General features: G+C 43.6%; 1 protein-coding gene across 5 annotated transcripts in view; it reads left to right on the forward strand.

Moving 5' to 3' along the window:
• Window positions 1-26,972, forward strand: part of FAM13C (family with sequence similarity 13 member C) — a 61,678-nt gene that overhangs the window by 27,919 nt on the left and 6,787 nt on the right. For 4 of the 5 annotated variants that reach the window (XM_035137981.2, XM_035137984.2, XM_060274963.1 and 1 more), the window contains 6 exons: window positions 4,936-5,086; window positions 9,673-9,883; window positions 12,671-12,809; window positions 13,452-13,533; window positions 15,014-15,216; window positions 18,440-18,535. In XM_035137981.2, coding sequence (XP_034993872.2) covers window positions 4,936-5,086; window positions 9,673-9,883; window positions 12,671-12,809; window positions 13,452-13,533; window positions 15,014-15,216; window positions 18,440-18,535 — 882 coding nt within the window. The remainder of the gene's footprint in view (window positions 1-4,935; window positions 5,087-9,672; window positions 9,884-12,670; window positions 12,810-13,451; window positions 13,534-15,013; window positions 15,217-18,439; window positions 18,536-26,972) is intronic. The other variant, XM_035137985.2, reaches the window with a different exon arrangement.

The raw sequence follows: 26,972 nt of genomic DNA on the forward strand, positions 1-26,972 counted from the left end.
CATTGTCGTCGTCCCCAAAGAATCTTGGGAACTGTAGTTCACTCATTGCAGAGCTGCAATCCCCAGCTCCCTTAACAGACTACAGTTCCCAAGATTCTTTGGGGGGTGGCAGAAGTCATGTGCCTTAAATGTGTTTTACATGTATGGTGTGGATGTGACTTTAGTTGCAGAAAGATACAGGGAATAGGAGGTTGACCCAAAGGCTTCCTTGAAATGGTGGGTTTTGAGGACAGCTTAAAGGAAATAAGAGAGCTGGTAACACAGAGGCATTCTGGGAGGCCATTCCAGACATAAGAGGCTGTGAGGGAAAATAGGTGGAGCCATTTCAAGAAGCAGGAGACCTTTGGAAGCCATGAGTGGGAGTGATGAATGAGTGAAAGGGGGTGTCAAAGCTAGGGATGGGAGACAAATTCAATTTAGTTCACATTTACATTTCCCGAAACAACAGGACAACAAAAATACAGTCATTCTTTGACATCCACACTCCTCTGAATTTCGCAGTGCGCTTCTCCAGCCAAGCAATATGCTCAAAAATGCATTCCCTTCATTTTTTGGAGTGTACATAGAAATGGATATGTTGTTGAAAATACCGCAGAGTACATTATATTAAGAAAACTGCTCTGTAAATATATGAATGTAAGGCAAAATTGCACACAAATGTATTTATATTAGGAGACACCCACACTAAAGGGCTGGTGAATTTTCCCGAGGACCACAAACTGAGGTGGAAATGTGGAGAACTAAGATTTGAAAATATATATATCTAGAAACCAAAAGAAACCAATTTTTTAAAGACCTGCAATCTTAAGCGAACATATTGGTTGGGAATAAATTCCACTGAATGCTGTGGGACCTGCTTCTGAACAAACATGCGTAGTTGGACTGTGCTGTAAGAGTCATAAAGAAAGCAGAATTTTGCTACAAGTGACTCCCCCCTCCCCAATAGTGCTGCAGTGAGGGGAAGAGTTGTACCTGGTAGACTTTTGTCTTGTACATAGCTCCTTAAAAGTAGTTCCCCTCAGGGTCTGGAGCTGCCAACTTCTATCAGTGAATCGGGGCAGGAGGAGGAAACGGTAAGTCTTGCCAATGGCTGCAAGTGATTGATATTGAACCTTCAGGTTGAGAAGCGCCATTCCTCTGAATACCATTTTCTAGGAAATAGCAGGAGAATGCAATTGTGGCCATGCCATGCTTGATGGCTTCCCAGAGGCCCTTTGGCGTGCTGCTGTGGGAAATGCCATGCTAGACTGACAAGGCCTTTAGTAGATCCAGCAGGACCCTACTTACGTTCTTAATGCTTTTGTGGCTCAGGCATATGAAGTAAATGTGTACATTAGAAGAATGGCTTATTTTCCAAGGGTTCACCTTCGGAACAGTTTTCCTCCACCTTTCGGTAGCACTTCATTGGCCCATCCCCCTGAAAAGAGGAAACAGTAAGAAATGAGAGATTTCAGACTTGACAGTTTGCAGTTATTTATATTGGTTCTGTATGCCAATTCACTATCAAGGTCATGTTTAAAAAATATTTTTTAAAAATATATTTTTATTTCAAATCCCTCAACGGTAGCTGGAAATCTGCTGGAAACCTCATGCCTGCAACAGATGGGGAAAATATATATTTAGAGCTGATTTAATTTTTCTAAAAATGAGTATATTACAGCATCGGCATTGCTAAAAACAGCACTGACCACCCAGTTTTTAACACACTAGTCTGCTTGGGCAGTTTTGTACCATAGTTAGTAATGAGTGTCAGCTGTTAATTATGGAACAAATATATATATGTAGGATTATTCTAAATTGAGGAGTTTATTTTCCTCTTGATGATGGAGTTAATTGCTTCTGTCTGGTCAGCCACATGAGAGCCAAATATCCCTGCTTATTCTCTTGATGCCTCCCAGGGCAGTGATGTGCAAACTGTTCCGGGGAGCTCTATGCTTTGTAAGAAGTTTAGTGGGGATTTCCAATGGGAAGATCAGTAACAGCAGAGAAACATCCCAGAAAGACTGCTCCATCAATCCCCAATCCTACGACTGCAGGACTGCACTTGCTGGCTTCTCTACACATCACCCACTGGAGGGGAGAGATCTGGTGTGCGTTCTCTATATGGGTAGGCTCCTTGCATGACTTAGAACCCCGCACTATATGGGTTCAAAGTCACATAGGAAGCAACGGTCCCCACAAACAGATGGTGCTGGAGAGAGGTTAGGGGTCAGTGACCACAACCCCGTTACCAACCAATCCCCTTTTCTGGGTGCCCTCATCACCAGAAGTTAGTTGGGGGGGAGGGGAAAGGGCATTTTTGGCTGTGGTATCCACTTAAAGGAGCTCCCCACAGAAACCCAACTAGTGCCTAAATTAATACTATTTATATTCCAGATGGAAGGTTTTTTCTTCACCCAAGCATTTTAGGTTATGCTGTGGAATTACTCTTTGTAGATTGCGTTGCGTTGCTTCAAATTTTGCTGCTGGGCTGTTAGTTATTTTACGGCGTTGCAGCCTGCCCTGGAAACAATGCCCCCCCTCTCTGATGAAAGGCAACATAGAAGTTCTTGAAACAAAATGAATTAAATCATTTAACGCTCCTATGAGCCAAAAGCCACCCTGTATCTCTGGATGAGGGAAGTTCTAATGCTGAAAGTTCTGGCCTTGCCTCTGCTGAATGGGTGGCAGTGCAATGTCTTTTGTGTAGAATCCAGTTTGGTTTGTTGGGTTCTTCCCAATGCAGAGAAGGGGCACAAGTTATTTGCCTCAGGAAGAGAAGGAGGTACTTGCAGACAAGTGGTTCATGCAGAAACCCAGAAGCTAAACTCCTGTGAGGGTGTGCATTTGTCACTCTTGCACACTCTAAAAGTTAAACCTCCCCCCCCCCCCAAGAGGAATATATGAAGCGTCTCTTCCAGCTTTGATTCAGAAAACACCTGGCAGTGATCATAAGTCTAAGAAACATTGGTGTAGGGTAGGGGTGGGTGAATCTTATCAAGGTTGGTTTCTCTTGGTTTCTCATTTCTCCATTCTTAAATCCAGTTCTCCGCATTTCTCCAGAAATTTGCATTAAAAAAAAGAATCACGAAAATTTACCGGTGTTTTAGTGTGAGTTTCTCCTAATAAACACATTTTAATGCAATTTTCATTAATATAACACGTCTCTTTAAACATTTTTCACTAATGTAACAACACATTTTTGCACATTTTCACTAAAACCTGCATTTTCATATATACTTTCTCCAGATACACACATTTTTGCAAACACTGTTTATTGCTAGAACTGTATCACAAAATTCTGAGAAGTGTGAATTTCTAAGGGTACCTGGGTTTCGGTTCACATAAGGGTCAGGAAATGCAGATTAGGTGATTTCTCATTATAATGCAAACAAAATTGAACTCCACCACTAGCTGAGGGTATATTTGCATACAGTGTAAGAGGTTCTAGGTTCGGACAAAGAAATTGCTGGATTGAGCTCCTGTATCCCTCTCCCTGGGCTGTCACTTGCCTGTCTGCCATTTAAGAGCCAGTGTGGTATAGTGGTTAGATTGCTGGATGAGGACCTTTGGAGACAAGGGTTGAAGCCCCCACTCAGCTGTGAAGCTCCCTGGGTGACCTTGGGTCACTCACTGTCTTTCAGCTTAACTTTTCTGAGAGAGTTGTTGTGAGTGTAAAATCGGGAAGCGAAGAACTCAGTGGCGGAGCTTCATGCTCCGGCACTGGGGGGGGGGGGCGGAGAGCAGGCAGGGGCAGGCCGTGTCCTAGGGGTGGGGCGCATGTCCTGGGAGCATGGCATGCTGCCCGCAGGGGCATGGTGCGTGTCCTGGAGGCGGGGCACGCTGCCTGCAGGGGCATGGTGCCCTGCATGGGCGGGGGGCAGCCGCGATGGCACCCTACTGGGATCACACTGCCGGGGATGTGGGCTCCCTCCCCCACTCCTCTTCCTCCGCCAGGGGAAGAACTGTGTTTGCTACCTTGAGCTCTATAGAGGAGAGTTGGGGTATGAATGCAAATCAATCAATCAAATTAAAATCAAATGTAAGCTGTAGAAATATGAGGTCACACATTTTTGGAGCAATGCTCGTTTATGCCTTAGCGTTGACAAGCTTATTTTGCTTTATCTTGGATTGTTACCTGCGTTCTGCCCTGTTGGGGGTGGGGGAGAAATTGTACTTTCATGGCCTACACGCGGACTTACATCACCTCCTCGGTCCTTGAATGGTTAGGGCTGTGGGAATGCTTGCATCCCAGCAAGATGCTTGTGTCAGATTATGCAGCTAGAACATTGTACTCTGTATTCAAGACTGGGAATGAGAAATGGATCGAGCGTGAAACAGGAGCTGGAGGAGCTGGAGCTGGAGGAGCTGCTAAGAGATAAAGAGCCTTTGCCGTCATTGATTTGTTTGTAGTGAATGACAAAGATCTGTTAATTTTGCCCTGGCACAGGATGGGAAATGAAAAGCCAACCCTCTACTCAAAAAAAAGAAAAAAAGAGAGGAGCCTAGAAATGTAACCCTTTGCTTTCTGCAATGTATTGCACAATATGCTATGGAAGGATTTTATTCTCCCCCTTTTTATGAATGGAAAAGGGGGAGGGGCTTAATGCCACCAGGCCCTGCAATCAGCACAACCTGTGAAATCCTTACAAGGCATTTTTTTTTGCTCCGAGAGCAAAGCCTCCAGCTTCTCAGACTGGCTTTCAGGAACAAATCTTTTCTTCTTTTTTGCTGATGAGATGATCTTTCCCTTGTGTCATAAATAATCCAGATCTGTTAAATAGATGGAGGAAATGAAGGCGCATAAGGAGTATGGCATGTCTAAGCAGTTAATTCACTTTTCCTGAGCTGTGAGGAGGAGCAGCCTTTCCTACAGACAGCCCCAAGGAGCTGAAGACTTGATCCATTCCATTCCCTCGCTCTCCATCTATCCCAATGTTCTGTTTTTGCCTGCAGAATTCTTTGCTGAAGCTGCAAGCTCTTGAAACTGACCTCTCTGCATTTCTGCCAAACCAGGAAGAAACACCACAGCTGCCGGCTTCAAAAGACCCGGTCGCTTCATCGATCCCAACCAGCAGTGTGCAAGTTGATGGGGAGAGTTGTGGAGGTAAGAGAAGGTCTTTGTTAATGGGCTGTCCTTGTTTCTGATTATAGAGGCAACTCAGTGGCATACATCTTGACCTAATAAATTGCAGCCCCCCCTCTTCAAACAGCATGGAGGACTGAGTCATAATTTGGAGGCACACTTTTTATTTATCATTATTATTGATTAAATAAAAGTTAATACAGTCATACACACACACATGTGGCTGTGAGAGGAGAAATAAAGGAAAGCCAAATGCCATTTTGTGTGTGTTTTGATTCATATAAATACTGATTACTTTGGGGAAGAGCACCGTCTTGAAATTGGCCAGTTCCTTCATTTTCACACAAAATTGGTTTCCGTAGGTTTCCGGCAATTTCACTTCTGATTATGTTCTACTGTTGGATTGTGCTAACATGTGCTCTTTTTCAGTGACTGTTAGTCTGTTGCCTGTGTTCCCCCAGCTCCAACACACACTCACACACTTTAGCCAGGCCATTGTTGATTTCCCCATTCTGTTATTGATTGCAGACTGATTGCCTGAGCAGAGCAAGTGGAAGACTTAAAAGCCACACATTAATTTTCATCACCAATGACTTGCTCATCAAACACACTATTTTTTTGTACATCCTTTTTTTGTTCATTCCTTCCCTTTCCTCTCTTGCTCAAAATCAACTGTTGGAAATAAATGGATTTGAAGCATGGGATTCTTTTCTGTCAATTCAGAGCTTGTAATCATGCAGATGGCATGAGATGGGTTCCTGGGTTCAGGCAGAAGGCAAATCACTGTGCATGAAAGTGGGTCATAGTTAGCAAGTCCAGTATAGCAAGCAGATGAGTTATAGGCAAGCTTAAAATCTGCAGACTGTGTGTGGTCTCCATTAAGGCAAATGGGTCAGTATTACATGGCCTAATCCCAAGGTAATTTTTATAGATAAATAAAGTGACTGTAGCAAAAGAGCTTATTTCAAAAGCTTTTTATTCTCGGTCATTTTGCAAAGGCTAACCCATCTCTTTCTAAGAATCTCTCAAATTAGTTTGGCAGCTCTACCTTTTGAGATGCATTTCACATCCTTAAAAGCCACTGGTGCAAAAAACTCTATAGCTCTCAAGGGCTAGAGAGATCCTCATTAGATGTGCCCCAATTAAGGCAAAGAAAGGAAGATGCATTCAGCTGCTTCCGTCAACATCCCCTATTTTGTCTTGGTTTAAGATACTGTATATAAAAGAGACCCAAACCACTCTGCTTTTAAAATTGCTGAGTAGATCAATTTGGGGTGAAAGAAAGAAGCCACCGTCCTCCATGCTCAAGGTCGACCTTCCTCTGATACGGCAAAATTCAGTCCACACACCAGGCATAGCCAATGTAATGCCGCCCAGACGTTGGCCATGCTGACTGGGGAAGATGGGAGTTGTAGTTCAACAACATTTGGAGGGCAGGCTGCTGGCTGCTCCAGCACATACACATTCAAAAGCAGCCAATGCACCCCCCCCCTGAATTCATTCTCTTGTGTCCATGAGGATCATTGTCCCAGGGCTAGTACATTTGTAAGCTATTCTTAAGTTGCACTGGAACTGGAAGGATTTTATTTTCCACCTGGCAACCTGCAACTTCCCTGGTTTGAGAATTGTGGACTTCTCTTGGTCATGAGCTAGGAGGCACAGATCTCCCTGCAAAAGCTTTGCATTAAAGTTCAGGATATATAAATTAAGGAAAATAACCTCAATATTGATCTTTGTATATTTGGAGCATAACAAATTGGCTTGCGGCCATTGTGCTGAGGGAGTTGATTTCACCCCAAGCGTTTGTTTACCAATTGAACCAAACTTAGGACCGAGCCATTAAATCAGTTAAGAAAAGCCATGTGAATATACAAACGCGAGGGTACAATATTCGTCATAAGAAGCCAACTCCTCCCTTTGCCCCAACCTGATTAGCCTTGCCTTAGCACAGAGTTGCACAGCTTGCGAATGATCTTGTTGTTCTGTTACCAGTTACGAGTTACGTATGCTTGGTTTTGCTTCCAGCCTGGTTCTGCAATAACAGGGCGGTTGTCAGACTCGCCGCAGGTCATTGTGTGTGGCTGGCAGGGTGAATTCAACCATGTGGGGAGCCTGTTGTGGATGACCTGCTTTCTCTGTACCTGTTCTGATGACAAACCTATTTGAAGAAGCAGATTCATGGCTGGAGCATATGATAGGCTTCCATAAAATATTACCTGTGTTGGCTGCCTCCGTGGAGCAACTGCTTTTGTCCCACCCCACAGAGTGGTTTTAAAGTGGTTGCCATGCAGCATCTACATTGTGTACAGCTCACAGCAACTATTCTGCAGTTGCATAATTCCCAGATCTTTCAGCCAAAGGTCTGGCTGAAAGTCCGCTTCATGCTGGATTGCAACTCCCGACATGGCTGATGGGAGTTGGAACTCCACAACCTATGGAGGGCCACAGGTTAGCCACAGGTGGATTGTAACTCCACAATCACATGTGCTGGCGAAACTCAACACCCCTTTCTTGGGACTGCAGAAACAGGAGAGGCGTCCCATTCTGGCTTGTCTGGTGAGCTGCCTTTGGCTGCAGAGGATTAGAAGCTGAGCAGGCAAAATAAAACTCTTACCTGAGAATGCATGTAAAGCAGAGCACAGCAAACAATGCAGCAAGGTTACCTTGTGCAGACAAATGAGTGTCTGTCTGTGGACCCTCTCCTGGACCGACCCTGCACAAGTGCAAAGGTATTACTGGGTAGGAAACTGCAGTGCTGCTTACACTGTGGTTCCTTGCTGAATTTGGTTGTTCAAATGTATTGAAGCACAGGCGTGTGCATAACCACAGTGCTGTCAGCTTTGTGTGTGCTGAAAGGGGGATTGATTCCAAGTACCTTCTTTTTCCCTCTCCCTCTCCACCTTTGAATGACCAAATTTCCCCAAGAAAATACATATGCACCCCAAGTTCTCCATCTTTTGAATACCAGCTGGAATGTTAACAATAGGCAGTCTTTATTTGAAAAGGAAAAAAAAACCTTGCTCTTTCTTTTTAATGTAAATATAAAATCTATCTTGGGTGGATTGTGTGAGTGGTGATTGATCCATGATCATAAATTATAGAAGCTGTCAGTCAATACAGTTTGGAAGTCAGGGGAAAGAAAACTAGGTCAGATTCGCTCCTCATGATGTCTGCCAGAATGCAGCACTATTCAGTAGTGTGTGTGTTTTCCCCTTTAAAGAGATTTATTAGAAGCTCGCAAGCTCTTTAATCCTTATATATATATATATAGAGAGAGAGAGAGAGAGAGAGAGAGAGAGTTTGTTTTGTTGTTTGCCACTATGGGCTCCTGGGAGGAAGGGTGGAATAAAAATCTAATAAGTTTGACCAAACTGCGGGAGGCAGTGGAAGACAGGAGTGCCTGGCGTGCTATGGTCCATGGGGTCACGAAGAGTCGGACACGACTAAACGACTAAACAACAACAACAACTACTATTACTAAATACATGTATTGCACATGCCATCTATTTAGCTTAATAAATTATTTTGGCCCAGCTGTTTTAACTTTATATAAAAATTAGGCTTTGCGTGTTCTGAAAGAAACTGATAGGGGTAAAAAGGTCCGTCCCCCCCCGATTTTATTATTACGTGGCTCATTTGTTTGATGTTTTGCCCAAGCTTGTCCCTTTTGAAAAGAGTCATACAGCCCAATTTAGAGTAGGGTTGTCCTCTTTTTCCAGATGTCCTCTTTTTCATGGGTAGAGTCATAATAGCGATCCCTAGTTAAAAGAAGAAGTCGGCAAATGTGCCCTCTTTTTTGCTCTTCAAAATTTGGCAACCCTACTTTAGAGGTTCTTTGGTGGATGTAGGCCAGGCATCCCCAAACTGCGGCCCTCCAGATGTTTTGGCCTACAACTCCCATGATCCCTAGCTAACAGGACCAGTGGTCGGGGAAGATGGGAATTGTAGTCCAAAACACCAGGAGGGCCAAAGTTTGGAGATGCCTGATGTAGGCAATCTCCCCATTCGTCTCTTTATAGGGAGCTACTTAGGCCCAAGGACTGCCTAATATACCGGTAGCTAGCATATAACTTTTTTAGTGTCGCGTCAGGATTCACAAACACATAGTATTTTAAGAGTGCAAGAAAACGATTATCTCAGGAAGCATAATAGAAAGATTTATTCACTCATCCCTTACTGCTGCTAGTAAGTTTCATTAATGTCAACCCTGACTCTAATCCACTGAGCTATGGCCGTTCCTCAGTCTCTTCAGCCAAGCAGCATCTTTGCATGTGCATTGTCCTGCATGTGACTGGCAATTTATTCTTCCAATATTCACCATGTGGCCTTGCCCCTAAGCATGTTAGCTCAGAATTAGATACCCCTGGGTTCCGTAGGACTTCCTTCCAGCAAATTTGTTAGGATGTCAGTCTTAAAGTTTTTCTTTTAAACTATTTATTTTTTGATGCGCACAGCCTTCTCTTGGTATATGCTTACATCCCTTTTCCGCTATGTCACATCACAACTTTCTCCAGGGAGCACTGATGAACCTCAGAGGCTCTTTTAATGTGTGCAGCTAATGAGCTTTGCCCTTCTAAATGCCTGTTAAATTCATCTTGTCATTGCAGAGCCTGTACAAGTCTACAAAGAGGGCCAGGCAGATGCAGACAATGGACATGAAGACCACCATTCCTTAGGGACCAGCAGGCTGCTGTATCACATTACTGATGGAGATAATCCTCTGCTGTCTCCTCGCTGCTCTATTTTTAGCCAAAGCCAGAGATTTAATTTAGACCCTGAATCAGCTCCTTCTCCACCAAGTGCTCAACTGTTCATGATGTAAGCTAAGACATGTTTTATTCCCCAGGGCTGCCTCTGCATGGCCATCAATGTTTCTCTCTAATATATATCTGGTGCTCTCCTCCCACCTATTAAATAGCAAACATCAAATGATGCTGGTGCGGGATAGCTCAGTTGGTAGAGCATGAGACTCTTAATCTCAGGGTTGTGGGTTTGAGCCCCACCTTGGGCAAAAGATTCTTGCATTGCAGGGGGTTGCACTAGATGACCCACATGGTCCCTGCCAACTCTACAATTTTATGATAACCCTTTCGAGAGTGAAACAAGTGGAAACTTCCTCCAAAGAACCCTGGGAATTTTAGTTTGGTATAGGTGGTGAGAATATAGTTAGCTCATAGAACCTCAATTCCCAGTGTTCTCTGAGGAAAGGTAATAACTTAAACAGGTCTAGGTTTGGAGTACGGCTAGCCCCCCATATGTTCAGCTACAGTGGAATGATTCTGTGTGCACATATGCACACTGCTGAGATATGTTTTGAATGGATGATAACACCCATTTATTTAAAGATAAAATAGATGAGCTTAACTGTGCTACAAGCATAATCTTGGCTAATAATAATAATAATAATAATAATAATAATAATAATATGCAGTGCTTTTTCTGGGGGAACGCACACCCCTAAACATTTTGTGAAACTAAGTTTGGCCTCATTGAGGGGCAGTATTTCAATATGAGTAGGAAAATGAGAGTCCCCCTAAACATTTTTTTAGAAAAGCGCTGATAATACGTAATATTTTCATAACACTTTCAAGTGTCCCAAGTGCTTCATATACATTATCTAGGTGAAATCTTTATAATAACCCTATAATGGAAGTCAGTATTGCTACTTTTGATCCATGGCAGGCAGGCTATTGCCATAGGTGCCAAGTTCCGGATTGAAAAATCCAGCATCAGCAGCGCTGCCGGACATGCATAGAAGCAACTTCCGTTGCCGCTGTGCCCATTTCCAAAATGTCTGCAGTGCCAGAAGTCCCTTCTACGCACTTCCAGACATGCGTAGAAGCGACTTCTGGCGCTCGGCCATTTTGGAAATGGGCACAGCGGCATCGGAAGTCACTTCTACGCATGTCCGGAAGTGCGTAGAAGCGACTTCCGTTGCTGGCGCGGCACCAGAAGATCATGGCCGCTGGCAGGAGCTCCGTAATCCAGGGGAATATGGGGTATTTTGCCATTCGGGACACCTGCGGGAAACGGTAAGAAAATACGGGGGTTTCCCGGGGAAAACGGGGTACTTGGCAGCTATGGCTATTGCAGAGTAAAAGAATACATAATGGAGCAGGTTGGAAAGAAGCATCAGAACTGTGGGGCTGAGGCAGAGGTTCATGGTCAGAGAGCAGAGATGTTATAAAATGTGTTCCTATTTTTATCTCTTATATGGTAAGTATTAAAGAGGCGCGCAGTGCAAATGAGCTCGGCCTAGGATGCAAAAGGGAGAGCTGGGTTCTCTCAAGAGGAAGTGGAATAATAATACTGGGAGAAGAACACTTTAAAAATATTAAATATATAGTGGTGGCCCTTAAATGCTCTGTCCCTCTGCCAATCTAATCTGAGAATAGCATTGCCACATGTCTGAGCAGTCTCTTTAAAAATCTTAGGTGCTTTCAGATACTGTTGGAGAGCCCTGGACTGATCACTTGTTCCCCTTCCTGGGGCATCCCCATTGCTCTAGCCCAGTGTTTCCCAACTTGTGCCTCCAGCTGTTTTCGGACTACAATTCCCATCATTCCTGACCACTGGTCTTGCTAGCTAGGGATGATAGGAGTTGTAGTCCCAAAACATCTGGAGGCACAAGGTTGGCAAACACTGCTCTAGCCAACTGAGGGCCAATGCTGGATCAAGTAGAGACCTCCCCCTCCCCCCTGTTTTATGCTCTGTCTTACTCCTCTTCACTTTCCTAATTCTTCAGTGCAGGGGTGGGGAACCTGCTGCCCTCCAAATACTGTTGAATTCCAATTCTCATCTTCCTCAGCCAGCATGGCCAGTGGTCAGGGACGATGAGAGAGTTGGACTCCAGTAACCTCTGGAAGGCCACAGGTAGGGTTGCCAGACTCAACAGAGGACAGGACTTCTGTGCCTTTAATTGCCCTGCTCTCTTTTGAGTCTGGAAACCTTAAAGAGAAAAAACCAGCAGACCCTTTGCTTGGAAATTAAACAAATGGTCTGCTGGTTTCTCTTTAAGGTTTCCAGACTCAAAAGAGAGCAGGGCAATTAAAGGCACAGAAGTCCTGTCCTCTATTGAGTCTGGCAACCCTAGCCACAGGTTCCCCTCCCCGCTGTATTCCTTTCTTCTGTCCCAGCAGATACACATACAGAAAGAAGTTTCCAACTCCAGCCCCTGTTTTGCTAACCACACCCTTGAACAGTATAGAAATCATGGTGCCAGGTGGAGTCCTGGGATTTAAAGCAGACCTGCCCAACTGGTGAATGGGGTTGTCAACTTCTGAACTAAGCACTGTGGCTGTGTGTCTTTAACAGCAGCTTGATGTGTAGACATTAGCAGGTGACTGTCTTCATTTCCATGAGAAGCTTCACTTCCTGCTTTCAGCAGATTCCATAGCTTTTCAAGGAACAAGCAGGCCAGGCCATTCCACTCCTCCGTTTCTCCTTCTCTCTCTCTCTTATTATCCCTCCCCCACCTCCACCCTTCATGGTCTAATCTCCCCCCCCCCACCTCCACCAGAGTTCCAGCACTCCACTGCAGTTGTAGACCTAATCCTGCAAAGCAATTTCACATTGAGGACATTTTTGTAACTTCTACCTTTGTAGGCCAAGAAGTTCTTCCAGAGGTAGCTGCGATGACTGCAAAGAGCCGCAGACGATAGCACAACTCACAAAGCACCTGCAAAGTCTTAAGAGGAAAATCAGGAAATATGAAGAAAAGTTTGAGCAAGAGAAGAACTATCGGGTGAGAAACCACACATGTTTCTGTGGTGTTTGATGAGGTGGATGAGACTGCATTTGACTTGCTGGGTCACAGGGTTTATGTGCCTGGATCAAATTATGTTTCTTTCTTGTTGTTTCCAGGGTCCAAAGCAGATGCAAATCTGCATTACTAGTATTTATGTTGGTGAGAGACATGGCAGTCACTAGTGTTGATGGCTGCAAGTGACCTCATAACTACAAGTGACCTCATAAAGCTCTGGGCTAGTTAAGCAATGATGTCACAAATACTCAGGTGCTGGTTATCAGATACACTTGCCACATTAAGCAATAAGAGCCAGTAGTCACCTGGGCACTCGCAAGGTTAGGGAGCAGCAATGTGCAGTCTTATTATAGAGGCTGGTGAAAGGGCAGGTAAGTAGTTTTTGCCATTTAGACTCTAGCAGGGTTTGGATGCCATCAGTGTGTAACAGAGTTTGGCAGTCAAGTTACTTTTGACCCAGCCTGGACCACAATCCAGATGTCAGCTGGAACATTAATTTATATATTCTGGGTTGATAAATGCAGAATGTATGTGGGCAACTTTGTCCATTAATAATGAGAGCTGTATGAATAACAACAGCCACAGTCTAACCACCCAGTTTCCCCCTTGTTCTTTCCTGTCCAGCCTTCTCACGCTGACAAAATATCGAATCCCGAAGTAATGAAATGGATGAATGACTTGACCAAAAGTCGGAAACAGCTTAAAGGTACAAACAACTACCAGCTGCAGTCCGTGGAATACCGTAGGCCATTTCTCTTTCACCAATATGTGTCATTAAATCTGGTGGAAGACAAGGGGGAAAAGGCTTCTATTAGCACTTGGGGTCACGTCTCACTTAGTTCTTGAAGGAGGGTCAAATTCAGCCAGAAGCTGAAAGACTGATATTTAATATTGTCTTGAACCCTACCAGAAAAGCAACTAATTTCCTAACAGCAGGAGTGGACAGTTGTTGGACTCTAGTTCCCATAATCCCCCTGGAGCATGGACAAAGGTCTGGAATGATGGGAGCTGTAGTTCTGCAACATCTAGGAGAGGTGCACAGGACTTCTGTAGAATACACAAAACTGGTTTTACCCAAGTCTTAACAGCCATCACCTCCCTGAAAGCATCCTGGGAACTGTAGCAATATCCAAGTCCTACTACCCTAGTCCTCAGTTTTCCCTAGGGAGAAGGAAGTTGGGTTAAGCTTGTGTAAGCTGGCAATGTAGATTTGCCCTTTAAAGTGCAGTCTGCCAGGAGCTGTTCCTGTGGAATCCTCAATGAAATGAATGGGGCTTGAATGGAAATCAGGCTTGCTAGATTCCATCCCTTTTCCTGTAATTTTAAATAGCAGCATCATTGATCTCCCTCAGTGCCACAGAGTGCAACACTAATGGAGTTAACGCTGAGCTAATAGCTTCATTATGCTGATACCTTTTACACACTCATAGTTAAGTGATGCGTTTGATCCTATGTTACCAAACTGCTTAAAAGACTTAATTTCCCCCCATTCTGTTAAGTTGTGAGTGTCGGATTTTCCCTTGAGTTTGAGTTTCTTAGGCTTCCATTATAAGCTGTATCCCACCCAGAAGGAAATCATCCCCACTTCATACTTTTTCCTTCAATTAACAATGAGGGTTATGTTGCAATGATGAGACAGATGAGGGTTTTTTATCTCCAGAATGCAAGGTGGAATAAATCAGGACAAGTAACCTAATCATCATATTATCATTATTATGAAGGCATGTGCAAAGTTGAGAATGACCACAGCAGGTGGAATTCAGATGCAGAGCTTCCTGTGGGAATCTGGAGTGATTTAAGTCTGTTGATGCGTCTGTTGACGCATGTTGAGGCGTCAGAGGCATGTTGCGAGGGCAGGATGTGGGAGCAAGGATCCAGGGCCACACTCAGAAGCAGAATGAGGAGGAGGGTCCCCAAATGCAGTAAGCAAAGGGGTAGCCATTGTGAGAACAGGATGCTGGACTTTGAACTGATTCATCTCTTTAGGTTCTTGAAGCCAGGGGTTTTATCACGTGTTTTGTGAGCTACCATATATGGATGGGGGGTTGCATTTAACTCTGTGGGTCACCTGTAAGGGTTGTATGTGAGCAATCCAGCTCAGTGTGGTGGTGGTGGTGTGTGTGTGGTGGCAGAAGGAATGTGTTGCAAGTGGTTGTTCACTTGTATCCTGGGAATTTTCCTCCCAGAGCTGAAACTCAAAATGTCAGAAGAACAAAGCTGCCCCCTCAAAGCAACTCAAAGGAACCTTCATCAGGAAAGCTCCAAAGAGACTGTGAAGCAGGACACAGCAGGAGCTCCCCCGAGCCCCTCCGTAGAAGAAACCATGGATGCCGTGATGAAACGACTGAACGAGAAGCGGCAGCAGCTCCATATCCCCGAGAACGTTAAGGTAACACAGCTCTTGTACAATATTCCTACTCACGCAGCCTTCAGCCAAGTTCAGCTCCTGAACTGTTGGGCCTGTTTGTCATGTGATGAACCACCAGAAAGGCAGTGGCAGCTTCCATGCATTGCTGCCCCACCCCTTCAGTGTAGCTCCATGTTTTGCCACCAGCAGTTTAGAACAGCTAAATGAAACAGTTTAGTAGAGCTATACGAAAACTGCAGGGGGAGATACCACCCCTTCCTTACAAATAATGTCTTTAGGAAGTCTTGGATGGACAAAGAAGTAATAGTCTGTTCAGAAAAAAATGTGCAGTTCCTTGTCAGAATGATTCGCGAAACTTCCACTAGGGATGAGAGGTGTACAATAGAACATTAATGTTTAGATTGGGGGAGAGTTCTCTCTCTCTCTCTCTCTCTCTCTCTCTCTCTCTCTCTCTCTCTCTCTCTCTCTCTCTCTCTTTTAAACCTTTTTTTGCACCACTCTTCAGCAGAAAGATGCTGCCTGAGCAGCTTAGGCAAAATAAAAACTAAACAGTCCTGTATTTGCAGGACTATAATCTACAGAACCTAACACAAAAGGAAAAAGCAACAAGGAGGGAACAGCAAAACAAGTCAGCTTAGACATCTGTTATTAAGAATACAGAGTAGTTCTTGTAATGGCCACCTGTAGGAATATAAACAATTCAGGAAGAGGAGGAGCCAGTTGGAGCTCTCCCCTGCAGCCTGATAGATTGGCTGCTGTTGGGTGACAACTGAGAGGAGAGGGCATCTTGATGGATCTGGTCTCTCAGCCGAACTGATGGAGTGTCCCTGCTTCCCACCTCTTGCTCTGCCACAGCTACTAGATGTCAGTTGATGGAGGGAAGACCACAATGGGCCTCATTTATATGTCAACAGCTTAATTAGGAAACATGTGTCTTAGACAAATGAAGATGGTCTCCCATTGAAATCAGTGGGACAAGGACATCTCTGTTTTGCTGGACTGGGCACAGAGTCTTCAAAACAGGGGATGAGGGCTGTTTTAATTGTGATGATGGCCATGTGGAGACCGTCATAAAGCAGTGACCCACTTAGGAACTCCAGGGCACTGGACTCAAGGCTTGTCACTGTGTCATCAGCTGTATAAAGCATTTGCACTGGAAGATGCTTCTCAGTGGTCTTTGTGTGTCTGCTCCCATGTTTAAATCAGCCCCAAGGTTTTTTAAAAAGACATCTTTGTGTCCTGGCTTATGTTCAAGGTGGTATCCAATGATCATGATTTTTAGGCAGTAACTACTTGACCCTCAGTTCAGGCAAATCAGCTTGTCATTTGTACTCTGGTAGGCAATCTGACCTAGAAAGGGAATGCACCATCATAGCACCAATGGAGATCAGCTTTGTTTTTAAGTTAACTTATTCAGTTTTGAAAACTTCTCTGCAATGTGAAACTTTTCCATCTCAGCCTGACTTGTCTGGCTCAGTTGCTTACCAACATAACCTAGGCTGATGTTGTTATTATACATTGGATCTATCCAAAATCATCTACTCCGCCACAGTTTAATCGTGGACCTGGCATGTGTTACTGAGACCTGAGCGGGTGAGCTACATGGTGTTAGTCTTTGCCCAGTGTAGGTGTCAGTGTGATGCACAGGGATTCATTCTCTCCCAGAAGTGTTGGTGATGGACACTTGGATGGCTAGAAAAGAGGAATTGACAAATTCATGGAGGATAAGCTGAAGAAATGCATTGCAATATTCGGAGAAGTGTCAGTTTTGAACAGTGGATGAGTTTTGGATTGTGTATTGTTTCAGAATCTACCAAATTTGGTAGGTTCACCTTTGAAATGAGAACTGAATCAAATTTCTCTTCCATCCTTACAGTGATTGTAGGAGATACTTTGCCACTCTTGCAGTGCTGTGATGTAAAATGGATTTATTGTTGTGCTGGTTTGATTTTTCCGGATTGTTATATTTTATTACATAGTATATATATATATTATGATTTTCCCTGCTCTGGGATTGATTTTAATGAAGAGTGGATTATAAACCACCCATATAAATCAGTACATAAATTAAATCCAAAAACAACCCTTAGCAGCTTTTGCTCTGCTTGCTTATCACCCCCACCACCATCCCCCGCCCTGCTCCCTGACCACAATTTAATTCGTCTACTTAAAATTATACCAAGAAATCATGAGCTCTGTCAGAAGCATGTATATGAAAGCTGGTTTATCCCCTGTTAATCGTCAGAAGTTTAAAACAAATTGCAGAACTTTTCAGGCAGCTGTAACTGGTCTAGGATTAGTTAAATGTGTGTGCTCACATGGCACCTGCAAAATAAGATTGAGGAGTAGATGTTTTTTTCATCTCTGCCCAGTCCTGTAAACTGCTGTCTGAGAAGATGTTGCATGAGAGCCACGGCTGATACCAGGGGATAACTTTGTCCCCTTTTTCTGAAATTCAGTGCAGACAGCCTGTGGTACATACAAACAAGGTTGAAGTTACTCCACTCTAGCAAGGATGGAGGACCTCTTATGGTCAGGAGGCATAGTTCCTCTGGTGGGAAACACGGTGTGCTCCTTCTGGGGTAGTTTGTCCACCGTTGGTCCCCAGCCTGAAGTGGGGACCGAAGTTTACGAGTCAAGTACAATAAGGCTGTAAGCTGAGATTACTTGAAACAATTTATGGGAGATTGATAGTAAAGAAAATCAAATCCATTTGTATTTTTTTCCCTAGGATGATAATTAAGTTTAATTTGATCAGCATCAGCTTTGGGGCTTGTTTTCAGAGAGCCTTCCAGGTTCTCTCTCAATCTAATTAGGCATGTGCCTGCATGAAGACGGATCGAAAGACCCACAGTACTTTCTGAATCAGAAAACTCAAAGAATAGGATATCAAATGACACTTGTTGGTGCTGGAGGGAGCGAGGAACCTTTGACTGATTCATCAAAACAACTCTGTAAGCTTTATCACTTTGAAATGTAGGCACTTTCTAAGGGGTCTTCAAGGCTTTGTGCATAATTCAGAAACCCGCAGAAAGCACAGAAAGAAGAGCACCTAATCTAGCTAAGGTTTGTTGGGGTTAATACAGTTACAAGCTGTGCTGAGTACATGGAATAAGTCAGTTGCAAGTGCAGGCAACCCCTGATTTGCGCGGTTTTTTAAAATTTTGTTTCGACTATGCCAGACCAACATGGCTACCTACCTGTAAACAGAGTCAATATGGTGTTGCTACTTATTTCTTTTCAGGGAGACAAGCAAGATAGGAGTCTGATGAAGCCCCTTTATGAAAGATACAGAATTATCAAGCAGCTTCTGTCGACGCCATCTTTGATCACAACCATTGTAAGTCCAAAGGAGGTTGCGGAAATAAATCTGCCCAAACTTTTGCCTTTTTAAATGCTCCATTCATACGAAGCGTTTTGCCCACTAGGGAATCTGAAATGTACTCAGAGTCAAGAGTGAATTTCATGCTCTTTATTCAGCTCATAGTCATCAAGGAGGAGAAGAGAAGACGAATGGCTCTTTTCCCCAACCCATCTGCTTATATACATTATTTACACAATGGGCCTTGCGTGATTGGCTACTTCAGGGCTACACCTGTGGGCCAATTATATTGTGGATTGACTTCTGCCTGCAGCCTGATTGGCTGCTCCTACAGGCCAATCAGGTAGCAGATTCACTTCTGCCAGCCGCCTGATTGGCTGCTCCAGCAGGCCAATCAGGTTGCGGATTCACTTCCACCTGGAGTTGGATTGGGTAGCTCCCGCTGATTCTGAATCCTATTGTTCTAGGATTCAGCTCAGTACATAACACCCCTCCCCTCTAAGTTCCAGTCCTGCCCGGGAAGTTGCATTCGTAGTCCCCAAGGTCTGCTGGCCGCCTCCGTGTGCGTTGTGGCCTGGGGTGTTCCTTGGTCAGGGGTTCTGGTTCTGGCTCGTGTTCCGAGGCTGCTGGCTGTGCCAGGGCTGTCTGGTCTGGCGCCACTGAACCACTAGGTTGTAGCTCTGGTTCCGGTGTCCTTCCAGCCTCGGGGCGCCCCTCTGTGCCTACTGCTTCTGCTTCCCCTGCCCACCCCTCTCGCTCTACAGGCCTCACTGCCCTGCTGTCCCCTTGGGACCCCTCTGTCCCGCTCTCCTCCCGGGTTCCTCCTGGGAATCGTCGCCGTAGCTGGTCGCAGTGGCGGCGCCAACATTGCCCCCCTTCCGTTAGTACCTCGTACGACACGGGACCGGTCACCTTGGTGACTGTGGCGGGTACCCATGCTGGGCCTGCCCCAAAATTCTTTGCATACACTGGGTCCTGGGCCACAAATGTCCGGGGGTTCCTGCCTTTCCCCACCACTACCTCATCCTGAGCTCTGTCGGGGTGAAGTCGGTCCAGTCTAGTTGCAAGGCGCCGGCCCATTAGTAATTCAGCTGGGCTCCGGCCCGTCGTTGTGCTTGGGGTGCTGTGCTGTGCTAGAAGAAATGCGGCAAGGCGGTATTCCCAGTCCCCTTGTGTCATGCGGTGGAGGCTGTCCTTGGTGGTCCGCACCATGCGCTCCGCTTGGCCATTGGTGGCAGGGTGGAATGGTGCTGAGCGGATGTGGCGGATGGCGTTCTGCGCTGTGAAGGTCTGGAACTCCTCTGACGTGAATGCGGTTCCATTGTCCGAGACGAGGGTGTCAGGGAGCCCGTGGGTCGCAAACAGCTTACGTAGTACCCGGATGGCTGCCGCCGTAGAAGTGGATGGTACCAGTGCGACCTCCAGCCATTTGGTGTAGGAATCCACCACTATGAAGAATGTTTTTCCCTGGAAGGGGCCAGCGAAGTCCACGTGCAAGCGTGACCATGGATGTCGGGCGGACTCCCAGGGCTGGACTGGGGCCCTTGGGGGATCCGGGCGGGATTCTTGGCAGGTCTGGCAGTGTTGGACCCAGGCCTCTATCTCTCTGTCAATCCCCGGCCACCACACATAACTCCTGGCAAGGGCCTTCATCCTCACTACCCCTGGGTGTGTCTCGTGTAGGGCTGTGAGGACCCTTTTGCGGAGGGGCTGGGGAACAACGACCCTGCTTCCCCATAACAGGCACCCCTTGTGGGCCGACAGTTCATGTTTGCGGTTTGTGTAGCCAGCGAATTCTGGCCCGGGGCTGCTGCTGGGCCATCCTCGCCACACCCAGTCCAGGACCCGGGAGATGACCCTATCTTTTGTGGAATGGTGCGCAACTTCTTGTGCCTGAATGGGTCGGTCAGGAAGCAGCTCCAGGGTCATAACCTCTTGCGCAGGCGCTGGGTCGGGGCCTGTTTCTGGTAGTGGTAGCCTGCTGAGGGCGTCTGCGTGGCCCATCGCCTTCCCAGGGCAGTGGATTAGTGCATACTGGTAGCCGGCAAGGAAAATTGACCACCTGAGGACACGTGGAGACAACACTTGGGGGGTCTGCTTCTTCTTTTTTTTTTTTTAAAATAAATTTTTATTCAATTTCCAATTTATCCAATTAAAATAATAAAAAAAAACATTCTTTTATACACAACATTATAAATTTTCATCTAACATTTTGCTCTGCCGAGCTACGACTTCCCCCCCTCCCTTCATGCGGGTTTCTTGTTTACTACATTTTTGCAGTTCCTTTTTAACTGTTTGGTCAATTCGTAGGATTTATTTCAATCCTGCAAGTGTTTTTAAAGATCTACAATTTTTCTCCATATAATCCACATATTTACTCCAGTCTTTTTGAAACCTTGTCTCCCCCTGGTCGCGGATCTTGCAAGTCATCCTTGCGAGTTCAGCATAGTCCATCATTTTAATCTGCCACTCCTCAATCGTTGGAATTTCTTGTAATTTCCATTTTTGGGCTAACAAAGTCCTAGCCGCGGTTGTCGCATACATAAACAATACTTGATCTTCTTTTCTAATCTCTCCTCCCATTATTCCTAGTAAAAATGCTTCAGGTTTTTTTGGGAAAGTATATCTAAACATCTTTTTCAGCTCATTATATAACATCTCCCAAAATCTTTTTACCTTATCGCATGTCCACCACATATGATAAAATTCACCATCTCTCTCTTTACATTTCCAGCAAGTTTTGTCACTCATTCTATACATTTTGGCTAATTTAACTGGTGTTAAATACCATCTATACATCATCTTATACACATTTTCTTTCAAAGCAGTACATGCTGTAAATCTCAACGTTTGAGTCCATAGTTTCAACCACGCGTCATAATCAATATTGTGCCCAAAATCTTTTGCCCACTTGATCATCACTTCTTTTGTCAACTCATCCTTCGTATACCATTCTAATAACAAATTGTACATTTTTGACAGAAGCTTTGTTTTGCCTTCTAGCACTTCTATTTGGAATTTGGACCTTTTGTCCTCAAAACCTATTTTCCTGTCTTCCCTAAGAACATCATTTATTTGATGGTATTGTATCCATCCTGTTAAAACTCCTTTAATTTCTTCATAGGGTTTAAGTCTCCATCCTTTATCAGTTCTTATCAAAATTTCCTCATAAGTGGCCCACCTCCCCTCCATATTTACTTTCTTCACTGTTAATACCTCTGCTGGTGAAACCCACCATGGTTTTTTGGTCTCTAACAGCATTTTATTTCTTTCCCACACCTCGTACAGAGATCTTCTTATCACATGATTGGTAAACCCAGTATGAGACTTCTTTTTGTCATAACATAAATATGCATGCCACCCAAATCTATTGTTAAAACCTTCCAAATCTAGCAGGTCAGTATTCTTCAACGTTATCCACTCTTTAATCCAACACATACAAGACGCTTCATAATAAAGTCTTAAATCTGGCAGGGAGAAACCACCTCTTTCTTTTCTGTCTACCAAGATTTTATGTTTTATTCTAGGTTTTTTCCCCTGCCAGAGAAATCTTGACAAAATCTTTTGCCATTCTTGAAATTGTCTTGTACCCTTCACCACAGGTATAGTTTGAAATAAGAATAACATTTTAGGTAGGATATTCATCTTAATTGCTGCTATTCTTCCTAAGAATGACATGTTCATATTAGTCCACCTTTCCAGGTCTTTCTTTATTTCTCTCCATACTGGTTCATAATTGTCACTATATAAGTTAATGTTCTTTGCTGTCATCCATATTCCAAGGTATTTTACTTTTTTTGCCACATCAAAACCATATTTTAGATGTAGCTCTTGCTTTTCCTCTTTCGTCATATTCAATGCCATCACCTTTGTTTTCTGTCTATTTAATTTAAATCCTGCTAATTGTCCAAATTTCTCAATTTCTTCTATAGCCGCTGCAACACTTTCATTAGGATTTTCTAGAGTTAAGACCAAATCATCCGCGAAGGCTTTCACTTTAAATTGCTTTGCACCTACTTTAATTCCTCTAATAGTTGAAAGATCTCTTAATCTATTCAATAGTACTTCCAGGACCATGATGAATAATAAAGGGGATAAGGGACACCCCTGTCTAGTTCCTTTTGTGATGTCAAAATATTCCGTTAATGTGTTATTAATTATCAATCTTGCTTTTTGTTCTGAATATATTGCCTCAATCCCATTCAAAAAAGAATCTTTGCCAACCATCGATTCCAGATTTTTCTTCATAAACTGCCAAGATATATTGTCAAATGCTTTCTCTGCATCCACAAACATTAATACTGCTGGCTTATCTATCTTGGTTTCCAGATATTCTATTACATCTATTATATGTCTGACGTTGTCCTTTAACTGTCTACCAGGAAGAAAACCAGCTTGATCCTTATGTATCATTTCATTCAAAACTTCTTTCAATCTCTTGGACATAATGTCTGCAAAAAGCTTATAATCGTTGTTCAATAAAGAAATTGGTCTATAATTTCTGACTTCTAAGCCATCCGCTCCTGGTTTTGGAATCAATGTAATATACGCTTCCTTCCATGTATTTGGGATCTTTCCTCCTGCAAGAATATCATTCATCACTTCTTCTAAAATCGGTATCAGCTGTCCGTTTAAAACTTTATAGTATTTTGCTGATAATCCATCTGGTCCTGGGGCTTTTCCTACTTTCATTCTCGTTATTGCCTGATGTACTTCTTGCCTTGTTATCCTATTATTAAGTTTCTTTCTTTCCTCTTCTGGGATTTGTTTCAGTCCATGTTTGCTTAAATAATCACTGATCTTCTTCTCCTCTTCTTTCTTTTTACAATACAACTCTTTGTAAAACTTTTGAAAGGCTTTCTTTATTTCCTTTGGCTCCTCAGTCACTTTTCCTTCCATATTTATCTTCACTATCATATTTTGATTTTGACGTTTCCTTAATTGCCATGCCAATAATTTTCCTGTTTTGTTCGCTGATTCAAAATTTTTTTGTCTCATCTGCTTTATTTTCCATTCTATCTCCTGACTGATCAACATAGAGAATTGTGTCTGTAACATCTTTATGTTATGTTTGATTTGTTGATTCTCTGGTTTATCTATCAGGTTTTTCTCATTTTCCATGAGACACTTCAGGATTTCCTCCTTCTTCTTTTCTTTCTTTCGTTTCAGGAAACTATTTTGCTGTATTAGAAAGCCTCTCATTACTGCTTTACTTGCGTCCCATACCATATCAAGTCCAGTGTCTTTATGTAGATTCCAATGAAAATAATCTTTCAGGATATTCTTAGCTTTTACTACCACCTCTTTATCTTCGAAAAGCTCCTCATTCATTCTCCACCTAAAGGAATTCTGATCTTTGCTTTTCATTTCCATAAATATTGAATTGTGATCTGATAATGTTCGTGGTATTATCTCTATTTTACTCACCCTGGGTACTAGTTCTTTGGAGATCCATATATGATCAATTCTTCCAGAACTTTAATAAAAAAATTCCTTCAGTAGCACCTTAAAGACCAACTAAGTTTTTATTTTGGTATGAGCTTTCGTGTGCATGCACACTTCTTCAGATACCAAAATGCACACGAAAGCTCATACCAAAATAAAAACTTAGTTGGTCTTTAAGGTGCTACTGAAGGAATTTTTTTATTTTACTTCGATCCAGACCAACACGGCTACCTACCTGTTTCCAGAACTTTGATTTGGTTCTGAAAAGAATGTAAACTGTTTAAGCGTAGGATGCTTTAACCTCCAAATATCCACTAGGCCCAGGTTTTCTACCAATTCAAAGAAGGATTTTGGTAACTTGCCTTCATTCTTCCTTTTCTTTGTCCTATCCAATTCTGGTACTGTCACTCCATTGAAATCGCCCATAAGCACTATCTTTTGGTCCATATACTCTGCTAACCTTTCTTCCAAATTCTTGTAAAATTCCGCTTTGTTCTCATTCGGTGCATAGATTCCCACCACCAGCATTTTTTCTCCTTGGGTCGATATTTGGACCGCTATCACTCTTCCTTCTTCATCTTTAAACATCAGATTTGGATCCAATTTGTCTTTTATATACAAAACCACTCCTCTCTTTTTATTTTCTACTGAATTTATAAATTCTTTACCCAACCTTTTATTTCTAAGAATATAATTGTGTTTTTTCGCCACATGTGTTTCCTGAAGACAGATTATATCCAAATTTTTCTTCTTCAAAATATGATCAATTTTATTTCTTTTCACTTTGTTATTCAATCCATGTACATTCCAAGTATGTATCTTCAATGATGCCATTTTACTTCCTAATATCAGGAAGATAAGATTTTATCTAGTCTTGGTCGGGTTCTTTACTTAAATCTTTATCTTCTTCCTCTTCTTCACTCTCTGACTCTTTATCCTCTTCCTCTTTTTTCTGTTCTTCTTCTTCTGATTTCTCTTCCTCTCCTTCTTTTTTCTTTCTTCTTCTTCTTTGTGGTTTTGGTTCTTCTTCCTCTTCTGCAGTCGCTTCAGCTAGGATAACCAGGTCTGGGCTCAGCTCTCCCAAAAATTTTTCGTACTTTCTCAAGAATTTCCCAATGTCATGCATACTTGTCAGCACATGTCTTTTCTCTTTATAGAAAAACATTATTCCTTCGGGGTATTCCCATCTATGCTGGATTCCATTTTTCCTAAGCAGGGCCACCATTGCTTTATAATTGTCACGTTTTTTCAAAAATCTTCCTGGAATTTCTTTAAACACGATTATAGGCTTGCCTCCGATGATTAGCTTGTTGGTGAAGCTCAAACTTAAAATCTCATTTTTCATCTCCATTGTGTTGAGAACCACCACGCAATCACCAGGTGCTTTCCTTGCCTTGGCCTTTGCTGATTTTACCTTAATTCTGAATACATTCACAATTGTCTGGCTCACTTCTTCATCCGTCTTTCCCATCCATTTCGCCAATTCGGCAATTATCCTTGACTTAATATCTTCTCCCGATTCTTCAGGGATACCCCTTAATTTCAAATTCAATTGCCTTTGCTTCATTTCAATTAATGCCAAATTATCAAGCATTTGTTCATGTGCCCGGTCCATTTTCTTCATACTATCTTTCACTTTGTCAGTCTCTTTTTTAACCTCCTTTACCTCTTTTTGGGTCTTCTTGATTGTTTCTTCCATTGTTTTGGATCTCACCGACAAATCTTTTATTTGGGTTGATAATTCTCCCACAGCTCCTTCAATCTTCTTATCGATCTCTCCCAATTTTTTATCCATACGTTGTTCACTGTGTTTAAATTCATCTTTAATTTTTTGCCATAGAGCTTCTAAATCCTTGACTTCTTCTTGCTTTGAACCTCTTCTATCTTTTGGTGTGCTTGCTGACTTCTTTTCTTCTTTACCAGCCATTCTTCTACAAAAAAACAGAAAAGAGGGGAAATTCCCCTCTTCACCACTAGGGGGACCAGTATTAATAAATTCCTACAGTGTACCTGCAATAACCCAACCACCCCCAGATGGCGCTGTAATAAATTCCAATACCTAGAATCAACAGTTATTCCGTCTGCCACTGGGTGGATTACTCTGAAACCTCAAGTCTTTCCAGTACTTTTCCACTCCCAGAGACAGAGAACCAGCAGTTTCTAGTTACATTAAATCAAACCCTTCTAGCAAGTTCCTTTTTTATCCCTCCAACAGTCAAGTCACCCTTGGAACCTGAAACAAAGAAGCCAAGTCTCGCAACTCTTCAGCCACTTATAGGCTTAATCCACAGTTCGCTCCAATAAAACCCAAAAAAGAAAGAGAAAAGAAGCCAAATACTTCAGCCACTTGTAGGCTTAATCCAAATAAGGGAGAATCCCAGATCCGCAGTTCCCAAGCAATAAACCCCTCTTCAGCCACTTGCTGGCTTAATCCAAAGTCGACCCCCCCTTTCCAGCCTCTCAGTTGGTGGGAAACGTTTTTACTTTGTTCTTAATTATAGCAAAGAAAAAAAAGGGCAGCCTCCGTCTTTCCCCCCTTCGGTGCTGCAGCGATACAAGCAAAGATTTTTGACCCAGCCAGGGTGGCGAGGACATGGCTGACCACTGGCACTGGGTATGCATGGGCCGTGAGAGCCTTGTTTATGGTGCATTTGTAGTCTGCACAGATGCGGACCGAACCGTTAGGCTTGACAGGTGTGACAATTGGAGTTTCCCAGGGGGCGTTGGGCACCGGCTCCAGCACTCCTTGCTCCACGAGCCGGTCCAATTCCTCGTCTATGCGGGGTTTCAGGGCGAACGGGACCCGGCGGGCCTTGTGCCTGATGGGTCGTACAGCGGGGTCCAGCTGTAGGGTAATGGGGGGTCCTGTATATCGTCCCAATGCCCCATCAAAAACCCCTGGAAACTCTTTGCATATGGCGTCCACGTCCACTTGTAAGCTAGTGTGGTTCACCCCGGTAACGGCTAGCCCCAGAGGTCCAAACCAAATACATAACAGAATCCTTCCCAT

Source organism: Zootoca vivipara, chromosome 5 (genome assembly GCF_963506605.1).
Source record: "Zootoca vivipara chromosome 5, rZooViv1.1, whole genome shotgun sequence".
Classification (NCBI taxonomy): Eukaryota; Metazoa; Chordata; class Lepidosauria; order Squamata; family Lacertidae; genus Zootoca; species Zootoca vivipara.